Source organism: Octopus bimaculoides, chromosome 18, assembly GCF_046866305.1.
Source record: "Octopus bimaculoides isolate indiv1 chromosome 18, ASM4686630v1, whole genome shotgun sequence".
In the NCBI taxonomy this organism is placed as follows: Eukaryota; Metazoa; Mollusca; class Cephalopoda; order Octopoda; family Octopodidae; genus Octopus; species Octopus bimaculoides.
The window spans coordinates 2305179-2326549 of record NC_142945.1 but is presented as its reverse complement, the minus strand read 5'-3'; the positions used below and the strand labels follow the sequence as shown (position 1 = coordinate 2326549).

At 38.1% G+C, this 21371-nt stretch overlaps 2 protein-coding genes across 3 annotated transcripts in view; one reads left to right on the top strand and one right to left on the bottom strand.

The window, feature by feature from the left end:
• Nucleotides 1–15166, bottom strand: part of LOC106871381 (ral guanine nucleotide dissociation stimulator-like 1) — a 92261-nt gene extending 77095 nt beyond the window's left edge. Inside the window, exon 1 of one of the 2 annotated variants that reach the window (XM_089365597.1) lies at nt 14849–15166. In XM_089365597.1, coding sequence (XP_089221723.1) covers nt 14849–14893 — 45 coding nt within the window. In that variant the 5' untranslated portion in view covers nt 14894–15166. The remainder of the gene's footprint in view (nt 1–14848) is intronic. The other variant, XM_089365600.1, reaches the window with a different exon arrangement.
• Nucleotides 15167–20280: 5114 nt separating this feature from the next.
• Nucleotides 20281–21371, top strand: part of LOC149131967 (uncharacterized) — a 3873-nt gene continuing 2782 nt past the window's right edge. The window contains exon 1 of the mRNA XM_089365596.1: nt 20281–20729. Coding sequence (XP_089221722.1) covers nt 20643–20729 — 87 coding nt within the window. The 5' untranslated portion in view covers nt 20281–20642. The remainder of the gene's footprint in view (nt 20730–21371) is intronic.

The window sequence follows — 21371 nt, the reverse complement described above, 5'->3', positions numbered from 1 at the left end:
GTGTGTGTGTGTGAGAATGAGTGTGTGTGTGTGTGAGTGTGTGTGTGTGAGAATGAGTGTGTGTGTGTGTGAGAGTGAGTGTGTGTGTGTGAGAATGAGTGTGTGTGTGTGTGAGAATGAGTGTGTGTGTGAGAGAGAGTGAGTGTGTGTGTGTGAGAATGAGTGTGTGTGTGTGTGAGTGTGTGTGTGTGAGAATGAGTGTGTGTGTGTGTGAGAGTGAGTGTGTGTGTGTGAGAGAGTGAGTGTGTGTGTGTGAGAATGAGTGTGTGTGTGTGTGAGAGTGAGTGTGTGTGTGTGAGAATGAGTGTGTGTGTGTGTGAGTGAGTGTGTGAACTGATGTAGCTTTAGGAGTGTATATATGCTCATGTTTGTATGAAAGAATTTGTATATTTTCAGATATCTGTGTGTATGTTATGTATGTATGTATGTATGTATATATGTATTTCTGTGTGCATGTAAACATATGTATGTGTGTATATATACACACATACACACACACACACACACACATATATATATGTGCATGTATGTAAACAACTGTGTGACAATATGGTAAATAAGAAGGTCAGTAAGGTGTGACCCAACGACCTCATAATGACCCAACGACCTCACAATGACCCACTGATCAAGATAGCAAATAGGAACTAAACAAATCCTGTCAAGACATAAGGCTGGAGTTTCCCATCCCCTTTGATTGAATCAAAAACTCCCAGCAAAGTCTTCTTGTGACCCTTGATCACTGAAGGGATGAGTCTCTACATGGTTACTAAGTCTCCTAGAAATCATAGCCAAATCTCCCTCCAAATCACATTCTAACATCATAAAAATTAAATCTATACTATGTTGTCCTGTACACACTAAATGGAATGGTCACAGCTGGAATGTCTCTGATTATTGGTCTACTCAATCAATACAGAAGTGGGACTAAACAGCAACTATTTCTATTTGCATCCTCATCAAAGCCCTCAAAACGGATTTCTTAGGGTTGCACACGATGCGCACAGACAATCTGCTATACATATACACACATGCATTTATAGATACATCTCTGTAGAATGGTGAGTGCTAGGAAGAGCATCCAGCTGTAGAAACAATGCCATGAAGCTCAACAAAGTTCTGATAGGTTGGATCTTGTTGAACCAACCAATTCACACCAAGACAAACATCAAAGCAATAATGAAAGTGATGATGATGATGATGTGTGTGTGTGTGTGTGTGTGTGTGTGTGTGAGACAGTATACTTAGTCTAATTATTTATTAATATATGTAATTACACACACACACACACAGAGACTTACAGACAAATATGTGTTTCTAATGTGCATTTTTGAAAGTTTGCATGTATATATGTGTGTTTGTATGTATGAACATTTAGTTTAATTATATATTACTATATGTAATTACACACACACACTCAAACTTACAAAGAAGTACATATGTGTATATATAATGTGTATATTTGAATGTGTGTGTGTGTGTGTGTGTGTGTGTGTGTGTGTGTGTGTGTGTGTGTTTATTGCAAGTAATGACCATTGGGACAACAATGTGTGTTAAGCAGGAGCAACATAAACTTTGAAAAACCTCAACTTACGCAACACTGGAGTCTGTTCTCCCTGAAGCAGGGCCTCTCCTCATCGACACACCAATGCCAGTCTCTTTGAGGAACACAGAAGCAGTTGTGAAAGACATTCTCTGGGATGCTACACAGATGCTGTGACTGTGGACTCATCATTGAATGTAGGCTCTTGGATATCATTGCACAACAAATGACGATAGCATTTGATATCAAAGGGGGTACAATATTAATTCCTTCGTTAGTTTTTAATTGCCAGGACAGGCAAGATTGTATGATTGATTCATTCCAATGTCTGTATCCTTCTGGAACTTATATTGCATTCAATCCTGATGCCTGAAGGGGCAATGTTGATGGTGACAATAATGGTTTGTTGTAATTAAAATATCCTATGTCCAGTGAAAGATTTCACAATACTGAACAGGGGAAGGTAGGGGCCCAAATTCAAAATCTAAAACTTGTTGTACATACAGAAGTATATGATGCAGGTATGATTGTGTGGTTAAGTCCCAACTATGAACTACCTTAGGCAATTGTTTTCATCTGTATACTCAACTTGACCGGGAACTTATTTAACAGAAGCCTATCAGAAGTGGCTCCATGCTGTGGAAACTTCTGAGTAACAAGTCTAAACTATATGTGTGTGTGAGTGTGTGTGTGTGTGTGTGTGTAGCACTGGGTTTTTGTGTTTGTTCTTTTAAGTCTTGTAACTTAGTAGTTTGAATAGAGATCAATAAAATAAGTATTGAAATATGTATTGGGGTTGGTATATATATATATATATATATATATATATATATATATATATACTTATATATAATGTTACATATACGTTAGTGAATATCCAAATCTCCAACTTCAACTGGAGCTGATCGATTGAAAGAGTTGCAAGAAGAAGAAAAATTCTGTTCTGCCAAGTTGAGCGTAAGACTTGATTACTGTAAATATGGATCGGTAACAAGTGTGTGCGTGCGTGTGTGTGTGTGTGTGTGAGGGAGAAATATGCTGAGTTCTTCTCTTGGGATTCAACAGACAAATAAAATATAAAACGACATTTTTTAAATATATTTTCCTTAAGTGTGGAACTAATACTCAATGGTCCTCTTTCCCCCTCTCTTCTTCCCTCCCCCTCTCTCTGTAGGGTATTGTGGGTTAGTGGCAGGGGGGGCACAAGTGCACAACAGCACCATGAGTGGAAGTGAGGGAGTGGGGGGACAGGCAGCTGTAGTACATTTGTGCTGAGAAAAATAATAAATATTTAACAAATTCATAAGTGATTTATATTTAATTACTGCTTGGCATCGAGGACTAAATTATATTTTTTCTTTTTTTTTATCATTTGAAGTTTTTAGAGATTTCATGAGTTTCGAATGTGAATGTGGGGAAAATTTGCACCATGGATAAGGGGTCTCTCCTTCCATTTGTATTTTAGATGAATAAACAAATATATTTAGAAAAAAACCCAGTCGAGATGAGGCTGACAGAGTATAGAAGAAAGTTGGATATCAGGGTTTGATGTTAGCATTTAAACTGGTCATATCTGGCCCAAAAACTCTACTGCTGGTCAGATCTGGTCTCTCACACCCACACAACAATGTCATTCTAAAAATAAACAATCACAGACTTGAAACCTCAAAGCTATGAGATCATGTGTGTGAATAAATGAGGATTACACTTGAAAGAGTAATCTGAATACTATTCATATCAAGAAAGAGTCATCATAACACACTCCACTCCACATCTTAAGTAATACTCAGCTAAAGTCCTGAAATATTGCTCCACTTGTTGAGTCTTGCTCACCAGGGATATCTCCTGGTGAAATCACATCCTTAACACAACTAGGACTAAATCCAATGAGTGGCTCTTCTCTTCTTCTGAGCCAGAAGATACTTCATCCCAGACAATTAATGACAGCGAGGTCCACAACATTAAGGACTTGTTGATCCTACTAAAAATAACACCTAAATCTCTCTCAATTCATACACAGCAGTCTTACAGAGTGAAGGACCCATTGGATTAGTTATAGTCGAAGATACATAGTGACCTTAGCTTCAGACCATAAGTCTCCTGGATCCAATCTGACCCAGGGCTAAACTACAAAAACAGCAGCATCAACAGCAACCAGAATGTAAGAATTAAAACAAAAAAACTACTGATTGTATTTAAAAAAACATATATAAAAATGCATCCCACTGCCACCACTACCACCACCACCACCACCACCTTTACCATTTAAACTCCACCACCATCTGAACTCCACAAGCAGCAAAATTACTCAACCTCCTCCCTCCCCCACGTTCGTCTTTTCTCCAGAATATTCCGGAATATTTTATTGATTCAACTTATTTTCCTTCCTTTCATTCTGCACACATTTCCCCTAATTTTTGCTTGGAGGTGTATGACACACTTCTGTTGAGCTGTGTGTGTGTGTGTGTGTGTGTGCATGTGGGTTATGCAGAGGTGTGTATACGACAGTGCTTATGTATATGTGTGTCTATGGGAAAATCTAAATATGAGTACATGTTGGATAGAGTAGACCTGTTAGTGTTCAAATACTAAAATATGCATGCATGCACACACACACACAGAGTAGAAATTATGTGTACAGATAGATATATGACTGCTACTGCTATGGTTAGACCTCCATGTAGATTATCATTATCCAGTTTGCTCCCTGTATAACTCTTATAAAATTCCTTGCTATTTTTCCAACTTTGGACACAGTTATCAGTAACTTAATGCAATAAAGTGTTCCCTGATGATCCATTACGGTTGCGCTTCTAATTGCACTTGAAACACCTACTGCAGGGCTTCAAACAACCACAATGGTGAAACACAAGCAGGAACTATAAACTTGTGTTTATCCTTATTTCTCTCTCTCTCTCTCTCTCACACACACACACATTTGTAGACTAACAAGGCAACCAATGGTTTCATGTGAGAGGATCTTCACAATTGTTCATACAAGCTACTTGGAAATGTTAGTACTTGTCTCCGTTTTGGAGAGTGTATATAAACACCATTATCATCATCACAACATCCACTTTTCCATGCTTACATGAGTTGGACAGAATTCAGTGAGATAGATTTTCTACAGTTGGATGCCTTCCTGTCTCCAACCTCGCTTATTTCCATAACCAGACATGTTTTCGTGGAAGATTGGAAATAAATGATACTGTATGCATGACAGTGACACTTGTTCACAGCTGTCCTGTGATGTCAAGGCAGGAGGCAGTAACTCACACACACACACGATGGACTTCTCTCAGTTTCCCCTCTACTAAATCCACTCACAAGGCTTCAGTTGACCTAAGGCCATAGTAGAAGATACTTGTCCAAGGTGCCATGCAGTAGGACTGAACCCCAAAACCATGTTGTTGGGCACCATTCTTTTGTCTTTATGTTGATGCTGGCAAGGATTGGATGAATATATTAACAAGGACTGCTTTACAGCCAAATGCCCTTCCTGTGGCCAATCCTAACCTATGTAAATCTAAGCATTTATTTAAACATTTGCACTTCTCTAAAGACCATTGAGCTATGGATGATGATGATGGTGGTGATGTCATTTCCCTCATAACAAATTGCCTGCTGGCATTTTGCGTTTGAAGAGGTGTGGAATAAGAGATCCTCTACTTGAGAAACAGGTAAGGGTTAGGAACAGGAAGGGCATCTGGGCACTGGAACAATGCCTCAACAGTACATTCATACAACCCATGCTAGCATGGAAAAAAAAAACAAGCAAAGATGAATAATCTACACACACAAACAAATGTATATATACAAATAAATACAAATATATTCACATGCACATACATATATACAAATACATACACACATGTATATATATACACACATACACACATGTATATATATATACACACATACACACAAATTTTGCAGAGAACAATGAAAACAAAAGGCAAAACCAGACATGAACTCATAAAAATTACAGAGCTGGACAATAACTGGAGAATTACAAGACAAAGCGAAAACAGAGGAAGAATGTGGCTAGACTTTCGACTGAGATAAGTGGATTATAAGAAAGGAAAAAATCTTACAAAGAAAGAATAACACAAACATAAAATTTCCCTTCGTCAATGGCTAAATTAAAATAACAACTCCTACAAGACTAGCCATGTTTCATTCAATATAGAATTCATCAGAGTAATAGGATGAGGGAAATCCTGAGATGTGTATGTGTGTGTGTGTGTGTGTGTGTGCGTATATATATATATATATATATATATATAGACTTACTTACAAAAAAGGACGTGTGCGTTCAATAATATATATATATATATATATATATATATATATATATATATATATGTGGCTGTGTGGTTTAAGAAATTCACTTGGCAACCATGTGGTTTGGAGATTGCAGATTAAGTCCCACTGCACGGCACTTTAGGCAAGTGTCTTCTACTATAGCTCCAGGCTGATCGATTTGATAGAGGAAAACTGTGTGGAAGCCGATCGTGTGTGTGTGTGTCCTGCATACCACTTGCCAATCAGTGTTGATTTGTTCATGACCCCAAAACTAAGCAGTTCAGCAAAGGAGAGAAGTAGAAAGGACCAGGGTTAAAACTAAGAACTGGGGTTCAGTTTGTTTGGCTAAATCATTTTAGGTGGTGCCCCAGCATGGCTGCAGTTCAAAGACTGAAACAAATAAAAGATAGAGGTGTCTGTGTGTGTGAGAGAGAGAGAGAGAGAGAGAGAGAGAGAGAGAGAGCAAGTAAAGGTTGGTTAGGGGAGTTGTGGTGGTCAGTTGGTTGGTCAATAAGCTTTATATTTCACAGATTTTATGGTTGTTCATTGTTTGGTCAGCTGTGTAGATTACAACTTCTGGAATCAGATTTATTGTCCACCTGTTTCTATGGTATGGTCAGTTTTCCTTTCTAACTGATACCTCTTTTCGTGCAAGCGTGGGCTTGCTCAACTCAGTAGATATCTATACATACACAGCTACATTTGGACATACACATAGAAAAAGAGATGTGTATGTGCATGCATGCATGTGTGTGTGTTTGTGTATATATATATATATATATATATATATATACATGCATGTGTGTGTGTGTATATATATATATATATATATATATATATATATATATAAACAAAATTAAGGGTTCAGCAACAGGTTGCTTCACCACATACCGAAGTTCAGAAATAGCAGCTAAAAATGCTGAAGTAGCTGTATGATAAGAAGTTTGCTTCCAACCACATGATTCCAACTTCAGTCCCACTGCATGGCACTTTGAGTAAGTGTCTTCTACTACAGTCTCAAGGTGACAAAAGTCTTGTGAGTGGATTTGGTAGACAGAAACTGAAAAAAGCTTATGTGCATATGTATACACACACGCACACACACACAGCATGTGTATATGTGTATGTTTGTCATCCACCACTGCTTGGCAACCAGTGTTGGTATGTTTATGTTCCTGTAAGTTAGTGGTTTGGCAAGAGAGACCAATGGAATAAGGACAAGGCTTAAAAAAAAAATTAAAGTATGCCTGGGGTTGATTCATCCAGCAGCTTCTGTCAACACAGCTAAAAGATACATACTACAATAGTAATTGTTCAACCATTTTGCGCATGATAACATCACAGTCTCTTTTACAAAACATAATCTGTTGTTTCTTCTACAAGGTTCTCACCATTCTTGAAGGCTGCTAAGAAATAGTTTAATGAACAATACGCACGTGGGAGGGTGTTTATTATTTTTTATGTTTTTCTCACACTATTTTGTCAGAGAAATATATCCAGAAATACATGTAAACCCAAATGAAAGGCAAGAATTCTGTGGAGAATTTTAGAAAATATTTTCGACCAATCTTTGAGGAATAACAAGAATTTCAGTTCATAAAGGTGAATATTATAGATGTGTGTGTGTCTGTATGTGTGCGCAAACACACATATATATATATTTATACACACAAACACACACACTCATATATATGTATGTAGATGCTTGTGCATACGTGTACATTAGTGTCACTACACACACACACACACAAACTGTTGTAGTTATAATTTATAGTCTTAAATTTATTTACATTAATCTATTTAAAGAAAAATATTGATTTCTTTGTTGAGGTTTAAGTCTAATTTTAAACACAAGAAGTGGACATTCAATTCAAGTGACACCGACGCCTCAGCGCACTTGCGTCACAGTTTGGCCTGAATTATATTTTAGTAATTTACAAAGATCTGCATCTTTAATGCAACAAATTAATGCTGATTGCATTTACTGCACATTTTAGATGCCATAATAATAATAATAATAATAATAATAATAACAATGGTTTTAAATTTTGGCACAGGGCCAGCAGTTTTTGAGGGGAGGAGAAGTAGATTACATTGACCTCATACTTGACTTCAACTTATTTTATTGACCCCAAAAAGATGACAGGCAAAGTCGACCTTGGCAGAATTTGAACTCAGAATGTAAAGATGGATGAGATGGCATCAAGCGTTCTGCCTGGTGTGTTAATGGTTCTGTCAGCTCAATGTCTTAATAATAACAATGATAATAATAATAATAATAATTCTTTATTCACTACAACAACAATAATAATAATAATCCTTTCTACTAAAGGCACAAGGCCTCAACTTTTCGGGGAGCAGACTAGTTGATTACATTGACCCCAGTGCGCAACTGGTCCTTATTTTCTCAACTCTGAAAGGATGAAAGGCAAAGTCAACCTCAGTGGAATTTGAACTCAGAACATAGTGACTGGTGAAATACCGCTAAGCATTTCGTCCAGCATGCTAACGATTCTGCCAGCTTACCACCTTCTTTAATAAAAGTAATAACAACAACATATAATTAAGATGCTCTTTCTGACAGATCACATGAGTGATGGAAGGGTACAGTCTACTCATTCAACTCCAGTACATTACTGGTATCTATTCTATCAATGAACAGAGGAGGTAAAAGGCAAGATTGGAACTCAAGCAGTGTTTCTCAACCATCTGTGTGTGTGTGTGTGCATGCTTGACAAATGATGAATGTGTGTGATGATGAAGAAGTATGTGATTTAATGGAAAGTTGTACCACCTGTTTACCTGGGTTTGTTGGTTAGGAGAGGATACAACACACATGCATGTGCGCACACCCATACACACACAAGCCTCTATGTGATTGTTTGATCTGCTAGAAACGACAACCAAATCTCTTACCACACCACACCATGTTAGTCTTCAAAACAAACAGAAAGACACATCTAACAAAGTAATTCTAGATATATGTCATGTCGGAATAAATACAGGATGGTCACGATCAGAATGTCTTTGATCATAGACTGGCTGGACCAAGGCTGACCTAGGGGGCCAAATCAGTAATAACAACACCCCCCCCACACACACACACACACAGCTGAGCTATTTCTCAAGTGGTTCAAAGGAAGGAAATAAACAGTTAAAGGAAACTACAAAAGAATTAAGTATAGAATATTCTTAACATACGCAACTATATATATATATATGTGTGTGTGTGTATAAATAATTTCGTTTGTTTATGTTATATATGTACCTATTTACCTATCTATATACAAAAACAAACACACAAACATGCGTGCATACACACACACACACACCCATATAATCTATCTATTTATCTATCTATCTATCTATCTATCTATCTATCTATCTATCTATCTCTCTCTCTCTCTCTATATATATATATATATACAAGGTTGGCCAAAAGTCACCCAACAGTAAATCAAAACCCACTTAATTCCAAGATTAAAACAAAAAATTATTTTATATGAGACTTCACTAATAAATATATATCTGTGTGTATATATATGTGTGTGTATATATATGTGTGTGTATATATATGTATGTGTATAAATACACTCATCTCTGTTGTTGAGAGAATGTATAAACGAAGAAAGTGAAGGAGATTAGCTGTAGTGAAATGGACTGAGAACGTTTATATGACGCAAAGACCAAACGGAAACTAGATGGCATCAATAAAACCAAAGAATGGAAAGGGTTTCCTGGATACAGGAGAGGAAACGGATAACTTTGGATCAAGACAAAAACTCAAAGAGTATCTCCATGCCAATCAATCAATCAATCAATCAATGAATCAATCACATGTATATGCCTAGATAAGGTTATAAGGTGCATGACAAGAGATGCAACCTTCTCCTTCCCTCTTATCAGCCAGCATCATGTTTCCCATCATCCTCATCTGTGTCCATTCCTTTATGCTTGTTGATCAAGAGCCACTCTCGTTGTGGTCTTCCCCTCTTCATCAATTAACCAAATGTAAGCTTCAGCATGGTTGCTTGACCTGTAAGAAATAACAGCTAAATTTCTATCAAGTCATCTGAAGTAAGAAAGTACTGCATGGGTTCAATCCTCCACCAAAGGCAACATTTCAAAACCAGTAACAGGACACCTAGGAATTATGACCCAGGTGGGCCCGACTCCCTTAGAGTGTCAGGAACTAACAGGTCAAAGCGCTTGGTGGGAGTTCTTCCTCTGAAAATTTTTCCTCTTCTCACCCAGGAGTCAATTTTTATATACTGAAACATAAAAGCTTCTACGTGGTCGCTCAACCAGTAAGAAATAGTAGTCAAATTTCCCGCCAACAGTCTTCAATAAGGAAGCAACGCATGAGATAATGTAGTCCTATATACCTACTAAAAAGACAGGATGGCCATGAATGGAATGCCTTTCATCATAGATATATTCCGTCTATTAATGTTTAAACAGTAGTAAAAACGTCATAGGTTTGCTCGAGTAGAGCTGACCTGGGGTTAAATAATACTAACAGTAAGGGTGGTAGAAACAGCGGTCAAATCTTCCTCAAACCATACCTTATGGTCTTAATCTTAAAGGTTGACGCAATTGGTCGTGAAATCCTCGACACATTATTCTTTATCAGGACGAACTTGGAGCAAAAACAACAGCAGCAACTCACACTACATACACAAATAAAAGAAAGATACAAGGTCGGAGAAGGCCCTATAGTGATTAATGTGCCAGTCCTTAGGCACCTGGGGCCTTTCTAACGCCGTTTGGTTAAAGTAGAGCAAAAAGGTCTTGGAGGGATAATGGAGACGAGATGGCAAACACGCGGAAATTACGTCGCTCATTCTTGGAACTGGCCAGTTACAGGAAAAAATAGCTTAGAATTAAATTCTCTCTCTCACACACACACACATCTATAAGTATAAAACGAGAGGCGTGGATTAAACCAAGGAAATTCCAGAAATGAGTAAATTTTACGGAAATATCTTTATACATACATACATACATACATACATGCATGACATATTTATATACACACAGCGCGTTTATTGTAAAAGTTTATAATTCTTTCTATATTGGCCACAAAGATCACGAAAGAAAATAATAAAATATAGTGTGTACCAAAATTAACAGAAACTACAATAATTAGAGAGATGATGATAGTGTAAAATTTAGTCTGTACGTAGTATGAGCTACAGTGGTGGTGTTTAGCCCCTTGAATAGCTCTGATCTAGAAGATCAATGATCAAAGGCGTTCCAGCTGTGATCGTCTCGTCTTAATGTCAAGAACTACATTCCCATATATCTTTCCTATTAAAAACGATAGAGTATGATTTGAGGATGGGGGGAACTTGACTGCTATTTCTTACAAAGCGAGCAACAACGCAGAGGTTATCCTGATTAGAAGGAATGATGATGATGGTAGTGGTGGAGGGCTGTTGTGGAATCGTTACCCTTAGATTATTCTACCTCAAGAACAGCCCCCCTGGCAAAGTCTAGCAACGGAAACGGGAGATTCTTCAGGTGAACAACCTGTGATTCTTCTGTCTGAAAGTAAACAGTCATATTGTACAAAAATCGATTTGAGAAAAGTGGGTGTTAAAGGATGGTCAACGAGCACTCCCCGCAATTCTAACAGTCTGGTCCATTATCTACCTACCTGTCTGTCTGTCTCAGTATCTCTCTCTCCGCCTACATCGTGATGCCTACCAACCTACATTTTTCTAGAATTCACTCCTCACACACGTTTTCCCTCCAGCCACGAAACCAACACCCCAATCCATCCATGCCCCCTCCAACCTACATCTAACAGCCTGTCTCTGTCTCTCTTTCTCTCACACATACACACTACAGGTATCTTCCAGTATAATCTCGTATTCATATAGTTTCCTATTCAGTTATTTCGAGTTCATTTCTCCTCCAGCCATGAAACTCATCTACACATTGTTTATACAGCCACTCAAAGTTAAGCACATCTCTCTCTCTCTCTCTCTCTCTCTCTAAATATATATATATATATATATATATATATATAAAAAACACATGCATACATGCACATAAACATACATAATATACATGAACACAAATCTATATATTCTTTGTATCGTCACAACAGCAAATACGAAACAGAAAGAGAGAAAAAGAGAGAGGAGAGAGGTGGGAAAAGAAGGATTATAATTATAGAAAGGATCAAGGGTTTTACGATTTAGATAAGATAAGATTTGACCATTACTGGCCCAGGTCATGCTTAAACAGCATAAGGTAAAAAGATGTGTTGCTGTGCTACAACTGTGGAATTTCTGTCCAGTGTATTCCTCGAAAAAGTGGCAACAGTGAAATAACTATTGAGAGTGGAGGTTATAATAATAGCCAAGAGAAAGTGCCAGCTGGCTCGAAGAGGCATTCATAGAGAACGCGTGGACACGACGAGTATAATAATACTAACACCTACCGACAAGAATATATTGTCATTTATAAAGACAAGTACCTCGGACACGCACGCGCGCACACACACACACACACACACACACTTGGACGTGCAGACATTTAATCGGATAGATTCATGGTCAGATAATTGGAGATTATATACCAACATTTACACATACACTTGTGCGTATGTGTATGTGTGTACACACACACACATATATACACACACATTTTTCTCTGTGTGAATACACGTAAACACTTGATAGCAAAGACTTCAATACAGAAAAAAGAAAAACAGTATTCAATATTGAAAGTAGAATAACAAAAAAAACATTATTTAAGGTGGAAGTTACACGCCGGGCTAAATATTTAGGAAAATTTGACTGTAACTTAGAAGTTTGGCCAAGGAAGAAACGTTTATATGTGAATAGATAGATAGATAGATAGATGGATGGATACTCTTTTATATAGATATATGTGTGTGAATAAATGGGTAGACGAAAAGCCAGGAGTTACAGAATGGCTTCGTAATAAAACAGTGTTTACTGTTCCTCAGTGAACTCTGCAAGTAAACATGTCTGAGAATTGGAGAGAGAGAGAAACAGAAAGGGGGGGGGTGTACGATAGAAGAGGTGGTGACATATTGAGAGTGACATAAAGGGAGAGATGGCAATGTAGAGAGAAAAAGAGAGATGGTGATTATATATATGTATATATATATATATATATATGTGTGTGTGTGTGTGTGTATAGAGAGATGGTGATATACAGAGAGGAATAGAAAAAGATAGATAGTGAAACCGAGAGGATGATGAGATAGAGAGAGTGATAAGATAATGAGAGAGAGAGAAGGAGAGCGGAGTCTGAGTGCTGCAAGGGACTGTTTATTATTCTAAGTTTACACATCTCTCGCTGTGTTGATGTTTAGCCCCGAGTCAAACAACTATGATGAAAAGCGTTCTATGCATGACCATCACGACCTTTAAAGAGTGTATACGCCTTAGCTTTCATATACTTTAAATAGAAATACACAGTATAAATGAATTTTTTTATAAACCCTTCTAAGTGTGTTATGGAGAGCAATGAAACCTAGGATATTTCGTGAAGGGGCTGCTATACTGTGACGTTCAAAGCAATAAAATAGAGTCAAAATGAAGAATCGCATTCTATATATACACATACAAAAATTGTATAATGTGAATACATAAACACGCACACATTAAATGAATTCTAAAGGACCATAAGAATGGCGAAATTGGTTAGTTCAGTCCCTCATTCTGAGCTGTGAAAAACAAAACCCTGTAGCCTAACTATGGGACTTAATTACACAAGGCTAATTAATTTATTACACATGGATAGGGCGAGTTAAGGAGAGGAACGTCCTTCATGGTCGTTCAGACTGTTAGAAATAGCAACCAAATATCTCATTGAAACTATAATACCTTCTAGTGTTTAGTTCTATATGGCCCCAAAGAACGAGAGGATCATTTTTGGAGTGTTCTTGATCAATAGGTATATTCGATATCAGCATTGACCTGGGGCCAAACCACAAATTATTACATATAAACTTCATGTATATATATATATATATGAACACACACGTCTTTTCCCTTTCTGCGTGCGCGTGTGTGTGTATATATATAAATATATATATATAATGTATATTATATTGCCTCTATATAAGAGAGGTGGGTATAGAGAAAGATCGCTATGTCAAAAACTCTTGGATGCAATGCCCCAGCATGATCGCAGCTGAATGACTGAAATTAATCAAGGAATAATAACAATAATATATATAAACAGCGACACAGGTGTATGTTTGTGTTCGTGTGTGTATATAGTAACGAAGAGATGGAGCACCATCATTAATGTTGTCTCACAGAATAAACGGTGTGTAGACGGAAAGTATTGAGGAAATGGTGAGCGGTGGGAACCAGAAAGACTGATTGTAGCAACAGTTTGTTAAAGTAAGCCCAATACTGAAGGAAGCACCAATACGAAAATGTAGCAGACTACCTGTATGTATGATGCGTGTTTGTATGTATGTATGTATGTATGTATGTGTGTGTGTGTGTGTGTGTGTGTGTGTGTGTGTGTGTGTGTGACAGGGAGAGATAGGGTGGGCAAGTAAGTTGTAAATATATTTACATGCGTATTTTTCATAAACATACATTCAGCTTTCAGTTTTGCCGTGTAATATTTACAATTTATCACAAATCATGCTATCCTAGTGTATGTATGTATGTATACACACACACACATGCGTGTGTAAATGTGCGAAGCGAGTGTAATATATATATATATATATATATATATATATATATATATATATATATATATATATACTTTAAGAATCTATGTTCTGATGATAAAAACTCTTAAGGATAAATAAACAATACAGCAGTAAATCATTAAGGTAGGCATTAGTAAGTCAACAAGGAACAACTACATTTAGTTACAGGTTCTCGTTAGACACACACACACTATATACATAAAGTATAGTAGATCGGTGTGTGTGTGTGCATAGGTGCATAAAGATGCCATCTGTGTATATATTTATTTATATAACAGTCCTACCTGGTTTTCGTGATGTCCAGAGTCCATAACTTGTTCATCGTTCATGGTACGTTTCTCATATTCGGCCACCTACTCCACCGTAGCGCACTTTACAGTTGCTTCGCATCATGTTTTACTAGTAAACGAACTCTCCCTTCTTCTCTCTCTTTTCTTTCACTCACTCTCTCCGTCCCCCTATAATCTCGTTCTTTCTCTCTCTCTCTCTCTCCCTCACTTTATATCTCTTTCTTTTATCTCTTATTCACCTTCTCTCTCTCTCTCTTTCTGTATCTCACTTCCTCACCCGCTGTCAATCCCCGTACAATCTCTCTCTCTCTCTCTCCCCTCACTCTCTCTCCTCACATTCTCTTTCCCCCACTCTCTGTCTGCTCATCTCTCTCTTTCTTTATCTCCTTGTCTTACTCTCTTCTTCACACTCCCTCCGTGGTACAATCGCAATTTTTCTTTCCTTCTTTTTCCTCGGTACAATCTCTTTTCTCTTTCCTCTTCTCTCACTCTCTCTTTCTTTCTTTCTCTCTCTTTCTCACTAATAATTCCACACTTTTTCGGTTTTTCTCTCTCCTTTCATCCTCTTTACTTCTCCCCTCACCAATAAATAGTTATATACACATAACACCCATACGCACACACATGCATACACACACGCACACAGATGCGCGCAAAAGCACACAGATACACGCACACACACACATACACATGCATGCACATTCACATAGACATATGCATATACACATTGACACACGCATGTATATATATATATATGTGATGTTTATACATTTTATTTTATTATTATTGTTATCATTGTTGTTGTTCTTGTTGCTCTTGGTGTTGTTATTACAGGTATGTAAAAGAGAGAGAGAGAGGGAGAAACGAAATACAGGGAAGATTGAATGTTGAGTAAATGGCCAATCAAGAGGATAACAACATCAACAATCACATCAACATCCACAACAACAACATCATTGCAACGAGAAACGAACTGATCACTGCTTCCCGCCCCGCCCAAACACTCAACTTACTTCCGGTCCGCCATCACTAATATCCACCAGCACACACACACACACACACACACACACACACAGAGCCAACATCTTTACAAATACACGCACATACACATACATACATACATACATACATACAAACATAGCCTTACCAGCTAGCACCTTTAACACATGCATCTATCGATCTATCGATCTATCTATCTATCTATCTATCTATCTAGTTGTTTGTCTGTCTATCTATCGATCTGTCTATCTGCTTGAATGTGTGTGCACGCGTGCGTGCGTATGTGTGTGTGTGTATAAGGATGGAGAAGAAAGAGAGGAGGGGCAAACAATACAGTCTACCAATGTTAATGTGGGTGATGATGTTGATATTGTGTTTAGGGTTCTGTTTGTTAACGCGCGCGCACACACACACACACACACACACTCACACACAAACACACACAGAACCACGCACTTATACGCGCGCGCACACACAAAGTCACATTCACATATGCACATACACGCGAATGCACACACGCACATATGTATATATATAGATACACTTATATTTGTGTGAATATGTGTAAAATATAACTTAGTGGTTCAGCAAAAGAAGCCGATAGAATAAGTACCAGGCTTTAAAATTATATCCTGGGGTCAAATTGTTCGATTGAATCCTTCAAGGTGGTGCCCCAGCATGGCCATAGTTCAAGGACTGAAATAAGTAAAAGAGACGCGCGCGCGTCGCACACGTACACACACTCACACGCACACACGCACACGCACACGCACACGCGCACGCACACATGCACACGCACGCACACACGCACACACACACACACACACACACAGACGCACATTTACAACACACACACACACACACACCCTGATGCTCGAAGACAACTAGAAACACACTTTTGCTAACTTACAAAAGCCACACGTACACGAGCAATCGATGGAGCCTCTAGGTGGTCGTTCATCATACTAGAAGGCACAGCCAAATCTCCCGCAAATCCCATTCTACCGGTTTAAAAATAAGCATATTGGATCGTGTGGTCACCGATCCCCTGCACATAGCAAAAGATGGGATGGTCATGGCTGGAATGCCTTTAATCAAACGTCTGCTCAACGAGAATTGACTGTGGGGAGGATTAACCAATTGCAACCACCTACACATAACCCCTACCCTCACACACATACACACCCACACACACAATCCTACACATACACATACACATCTGCAAACACACGCACGAATATACGTAAAGACGGAAATAGAAATATGCCCAGTAACACACACACACAAACGCACGCGCGCACTGACGCGCACAGTATACATATATACACATAGGATGTTCAGTCAGACCCCCACCTCCCTACATAACACATGCATCCATCACATGCACATGCATAGAGATATATTGTCATAGATACAGACACAAACTTATACAGTTATACACACACACACACATACATACGCACGCATACATATATATATATATACATATATACATACATACATATATACATACCTTAAATTATCAAATCTCATACATACAAACATACATACATACATACATACATATGTGTGTGCATGTATGTATGTATGTATTTTATACACACACACACACACACTCACTGCCGAAACATGCAGAAGTACACACATACATGCAAAGTTACACCCCTACCTACTTACACATCACATTAATAGGCATACACGCCCTGACGTTTACACACATTACATACATATTGAGTTACACACACACACATTTAAATTACGTACGTACAAAGCTACATTCATGTGCCTTATATATATATATATATATATATATAAATATATATATATATATATATATATATATATATATATATATATATATATATATATACATACATATATATATATACATATATATATATATATATATACACATATATATATATATATAAACATACATACATACATACATACATACACACACTCATACGTAGACACATGCTTCGGCTTCCACACTCAAACACTTAACATTATATACGTGCAGAGATAACACACCCAGATCTATACACACACTTATAGTGTATACATATATACATACATACATGGAATTCATGTACATATACACACACATTGACTGTATACTAGTGGCATGATATGTATGTATGAATGTGTGTATATGTGTGTGTGTGTGTGTGTGTGTAAATGTGTATATTTTAGTATGTGTCTATGATGTGTTAATTGGCCAAAGGGTGGATGCGTCGTAAAAGAACTTTGGGTGTTTCCTTTTTGAGGTTGAAAAATGGTTTCATGTTCTTCCGGTTCTTGTCGTTTTTCAGATCCAAGCAGTTCTGATTAATAAACCTATAATCAAAGCCGTTCCAGCCGTGATCATGCCATTTGTTAGAAGTGTATTCCCTTCCCGGCAGTGAGTGATTTGAGGTGAATTTGATTGCTATTTCTAACAAGTCAAGCCATGTATAACGGTTCCCTTGTTAAAGCTTAGTGGTAGTAGCAGCAGCAGCAGCAGTTGTTTGAACCTATATGATATTTGTGGCCATCCATGACTACGTTATCCAGTGTACCCCTCTACTTTTAGGACAGTAGGGTGTGATTTGAAGGAGATTTGGCTGCTATTTCTGGCAGACTGAGACACTACATGGAGGATCCCTCGTAGGTTTGTTTGTGCTGTTGTTGTCATTGATGTTATCACAAAGACAGGTCTAGCCCATAGCAGTTTTCGACCTTTCATATCTATAAAAGGTGGGAAGGTGGTTTAGGTTATTGTTACTAATGTTTAGTTAAGTGCAGGTTGTTATACTTGAAGAAGAAAACCAAGAATAATGTTAAATAATGTTTTACAAATTGAAAGTTCATCCTTTATTGAGAATAAGTGATTAGAGTAGATGAAAATTTATTTCAGAAGAGGAGGGGAGATAACTTCTGGAATACACAGTCAACCAGAACATTTAAATAAGATTTTTATAAGGTGGAGCAACGAGTTTGATATATGGTTGTCATGGTGATTATTCTGGACATCTTTCGGCCTTATTAGATCTCCTCAGCAAAGAGTTGCCTATTCAGTGACTGTTAAAATTCCAGACCCTATGAATGCAATATTGTGTGTGCGCGCGCATGTGAGTGTGTGTGTGTGTGTGAGGGAGAGACCGTGTATGTGTGTGTGTGTGTGTGTGTGAGGGAGAGACCGTGTGTGTGACCGTATTTGCGTGTGCTCGCACGCGTGTAATTAGGCTAATTAGGCTCCAAAATATCTTGGATCAGACTCTCAGCACTCGAGTTCAAATTCCGCCGAAGGCATCTTCATTTTATATTTCTCAGGGATCAAGACGATAAGATGCTAGTCATATAGTACTCTTTTACTTGTTTCAGGCCTTGTGCCTATAGTAGAAAGGATTATTATTCTGAAAGACTCTCGGATAGTTCTTAATCACCAGTTATTCTTTACTTGAAAGCAGGCAATAAATCACGACTGGAGGCAGTGCTCCATGATGGGCGCAGTCAAATGACTGAAACAAGTGAAGCAGTGAAAAAAAAACAAAAAAGTTTCCTTATGGCTACCGTCGTATTTGTGTAAATTTGACGGTTTTTGGTTAAGGGGAAGTAACTCTATCTTAAATTACTATGTCCACACGGAGACATTTTGACAGGTTATTTGTTAACGGCTCCGATCAGTGACTAGAGACTTCGTGAATTCTATTTAATGTTGACTAATGATCCAAGGACGTATTTGTATTTTATTTTTTTAATCTTTATTCAAATTTCGGAGCCAGGCGCATGTGTCGGGGGAACATACATACATACATATCCATGGACACACGCATGTCTTCATGTCTTCTCCGATCTCCGTTACAGAAAGAACTGTCTCTGATATAAGATCAGTATTTCAAGGTATGTGTGTGTGTGTGTGTTTATATATATAGTAAATACTTGTGTCTGTGCTTGTTGCTCCTTCCACCGCTTGACGACCGGTGTTGGTGTGTTTACGTCCACGTAACTTACCGGTTTAGCAAAACAGATCGATAGAATAAGTACCAGGTTAAGAGAAAAAAAATGGATTGGGGTCAATTTACTCGACCTAAAATTTTTGAAGGTGGTGCCCCAGTATGACCGCAGCCTTAATGAGTGACGCAAATAATAGATAAAAGATAAAAGAGACATGCATGAGTGTGTGTGTGTGCGTGTGAGTGAGTGTGTGTGAGTGTGTGCGTGTGTGTGCGTGAGTGTGTGTGTGCGTGTGTGTGAGTGTGTGTGCGTGTGTGTGTGCGTGAGTGTGTGTGTGTGTGTGTGTGTGTGCGTGCGTGCGTGTGTATGTGTGTGCGTGCGCGCGTGCATGTGTGCGTGTGTGCGTGCGTGCGTGTGTGTGTGTGTGTGTGTGCGTGTGTGTGTGCGTGTGTGTGTACATGCTAATGTTCTTGTTTGTTTATTTTCAGAGTAAACAACACCGTTTGCAGGTTAAGAGGTAAGACAAGACAGTCTGTGAATCATAATCATCAACTTGACTGCGTGTGTGTTCGAGCAGAGGGTAGACTAGGAATTCTGCGTCGAGTGAAGAGGTGAGACAATAAATGTGAGGAAGGAGGAGTAGATAACAAGAAGTTCCCCTCCCCTTTCCCTCCACCTTTACAGTCAGTTACAAACTCTCATGCACGCTACACACACACACACACCTACTATCACATCTCGAACCCCCTTCTCTATCTCCGACTTCTAGTTACCCCACCCCCGTCATTGACCCCTTCTGCCAGACAGACAGACAGACACAACGAGCTGAAATTTCATCTTTAATCACGGCATGGACACAAAAAACAACCTCAGTGATGCTGCTACTGCTGCTAATGGTGATGATTCTGCGAATAGAAAATATCCCGCTGTTCCCATGGTAACGCTTTATTATCATCCCTATTATTTGCTTTCCTTTAAAATCGAGAGTCAAACGGAAAGGACGGAATAAGGACTCCATTGATAAATAGCCGTAGATAAACAAACAGATTAACACACACACACACACACACGTACGCTCCGTTCTCTCTTCTCTGTGAAATATTATTGTAAATGTCATACATTTACATATTATTTATATTTAAAATACCTTTACACCGTTTATATTACAATTAATGTTTATATATAAAAAATTATTCGTTTTTTATTGTAGAACTCGAAGGAAAAGCACACTCCAGGATGTAAAGCAGTTAATGTTATAATAGACCCTATAAACCGCCCCTATATATATGGTTTCTTTCTCATGAAGGAACATGGCCAGATGTTTTAAGAGGTGTTATTCAATACCATTGATCTTAGTACTTGACTGTTAATTTATTTTATCGACTCCGAAAAGTTTGAAAGTTAAAGTTGACCTCGGGAGGATTTGAAACCAAAATGTAAAGAGTCGGAAGATACACAGTATGGTAGTTTGGCCGACGCTCTAACGATTCCACCAGTTCGTCGCTCTGCTGATTTCGCCTTATGACCCGTTGTTTTGTAGAATGTATTACTGCAGTACTTTGGCGCTATTCGTGTTCCA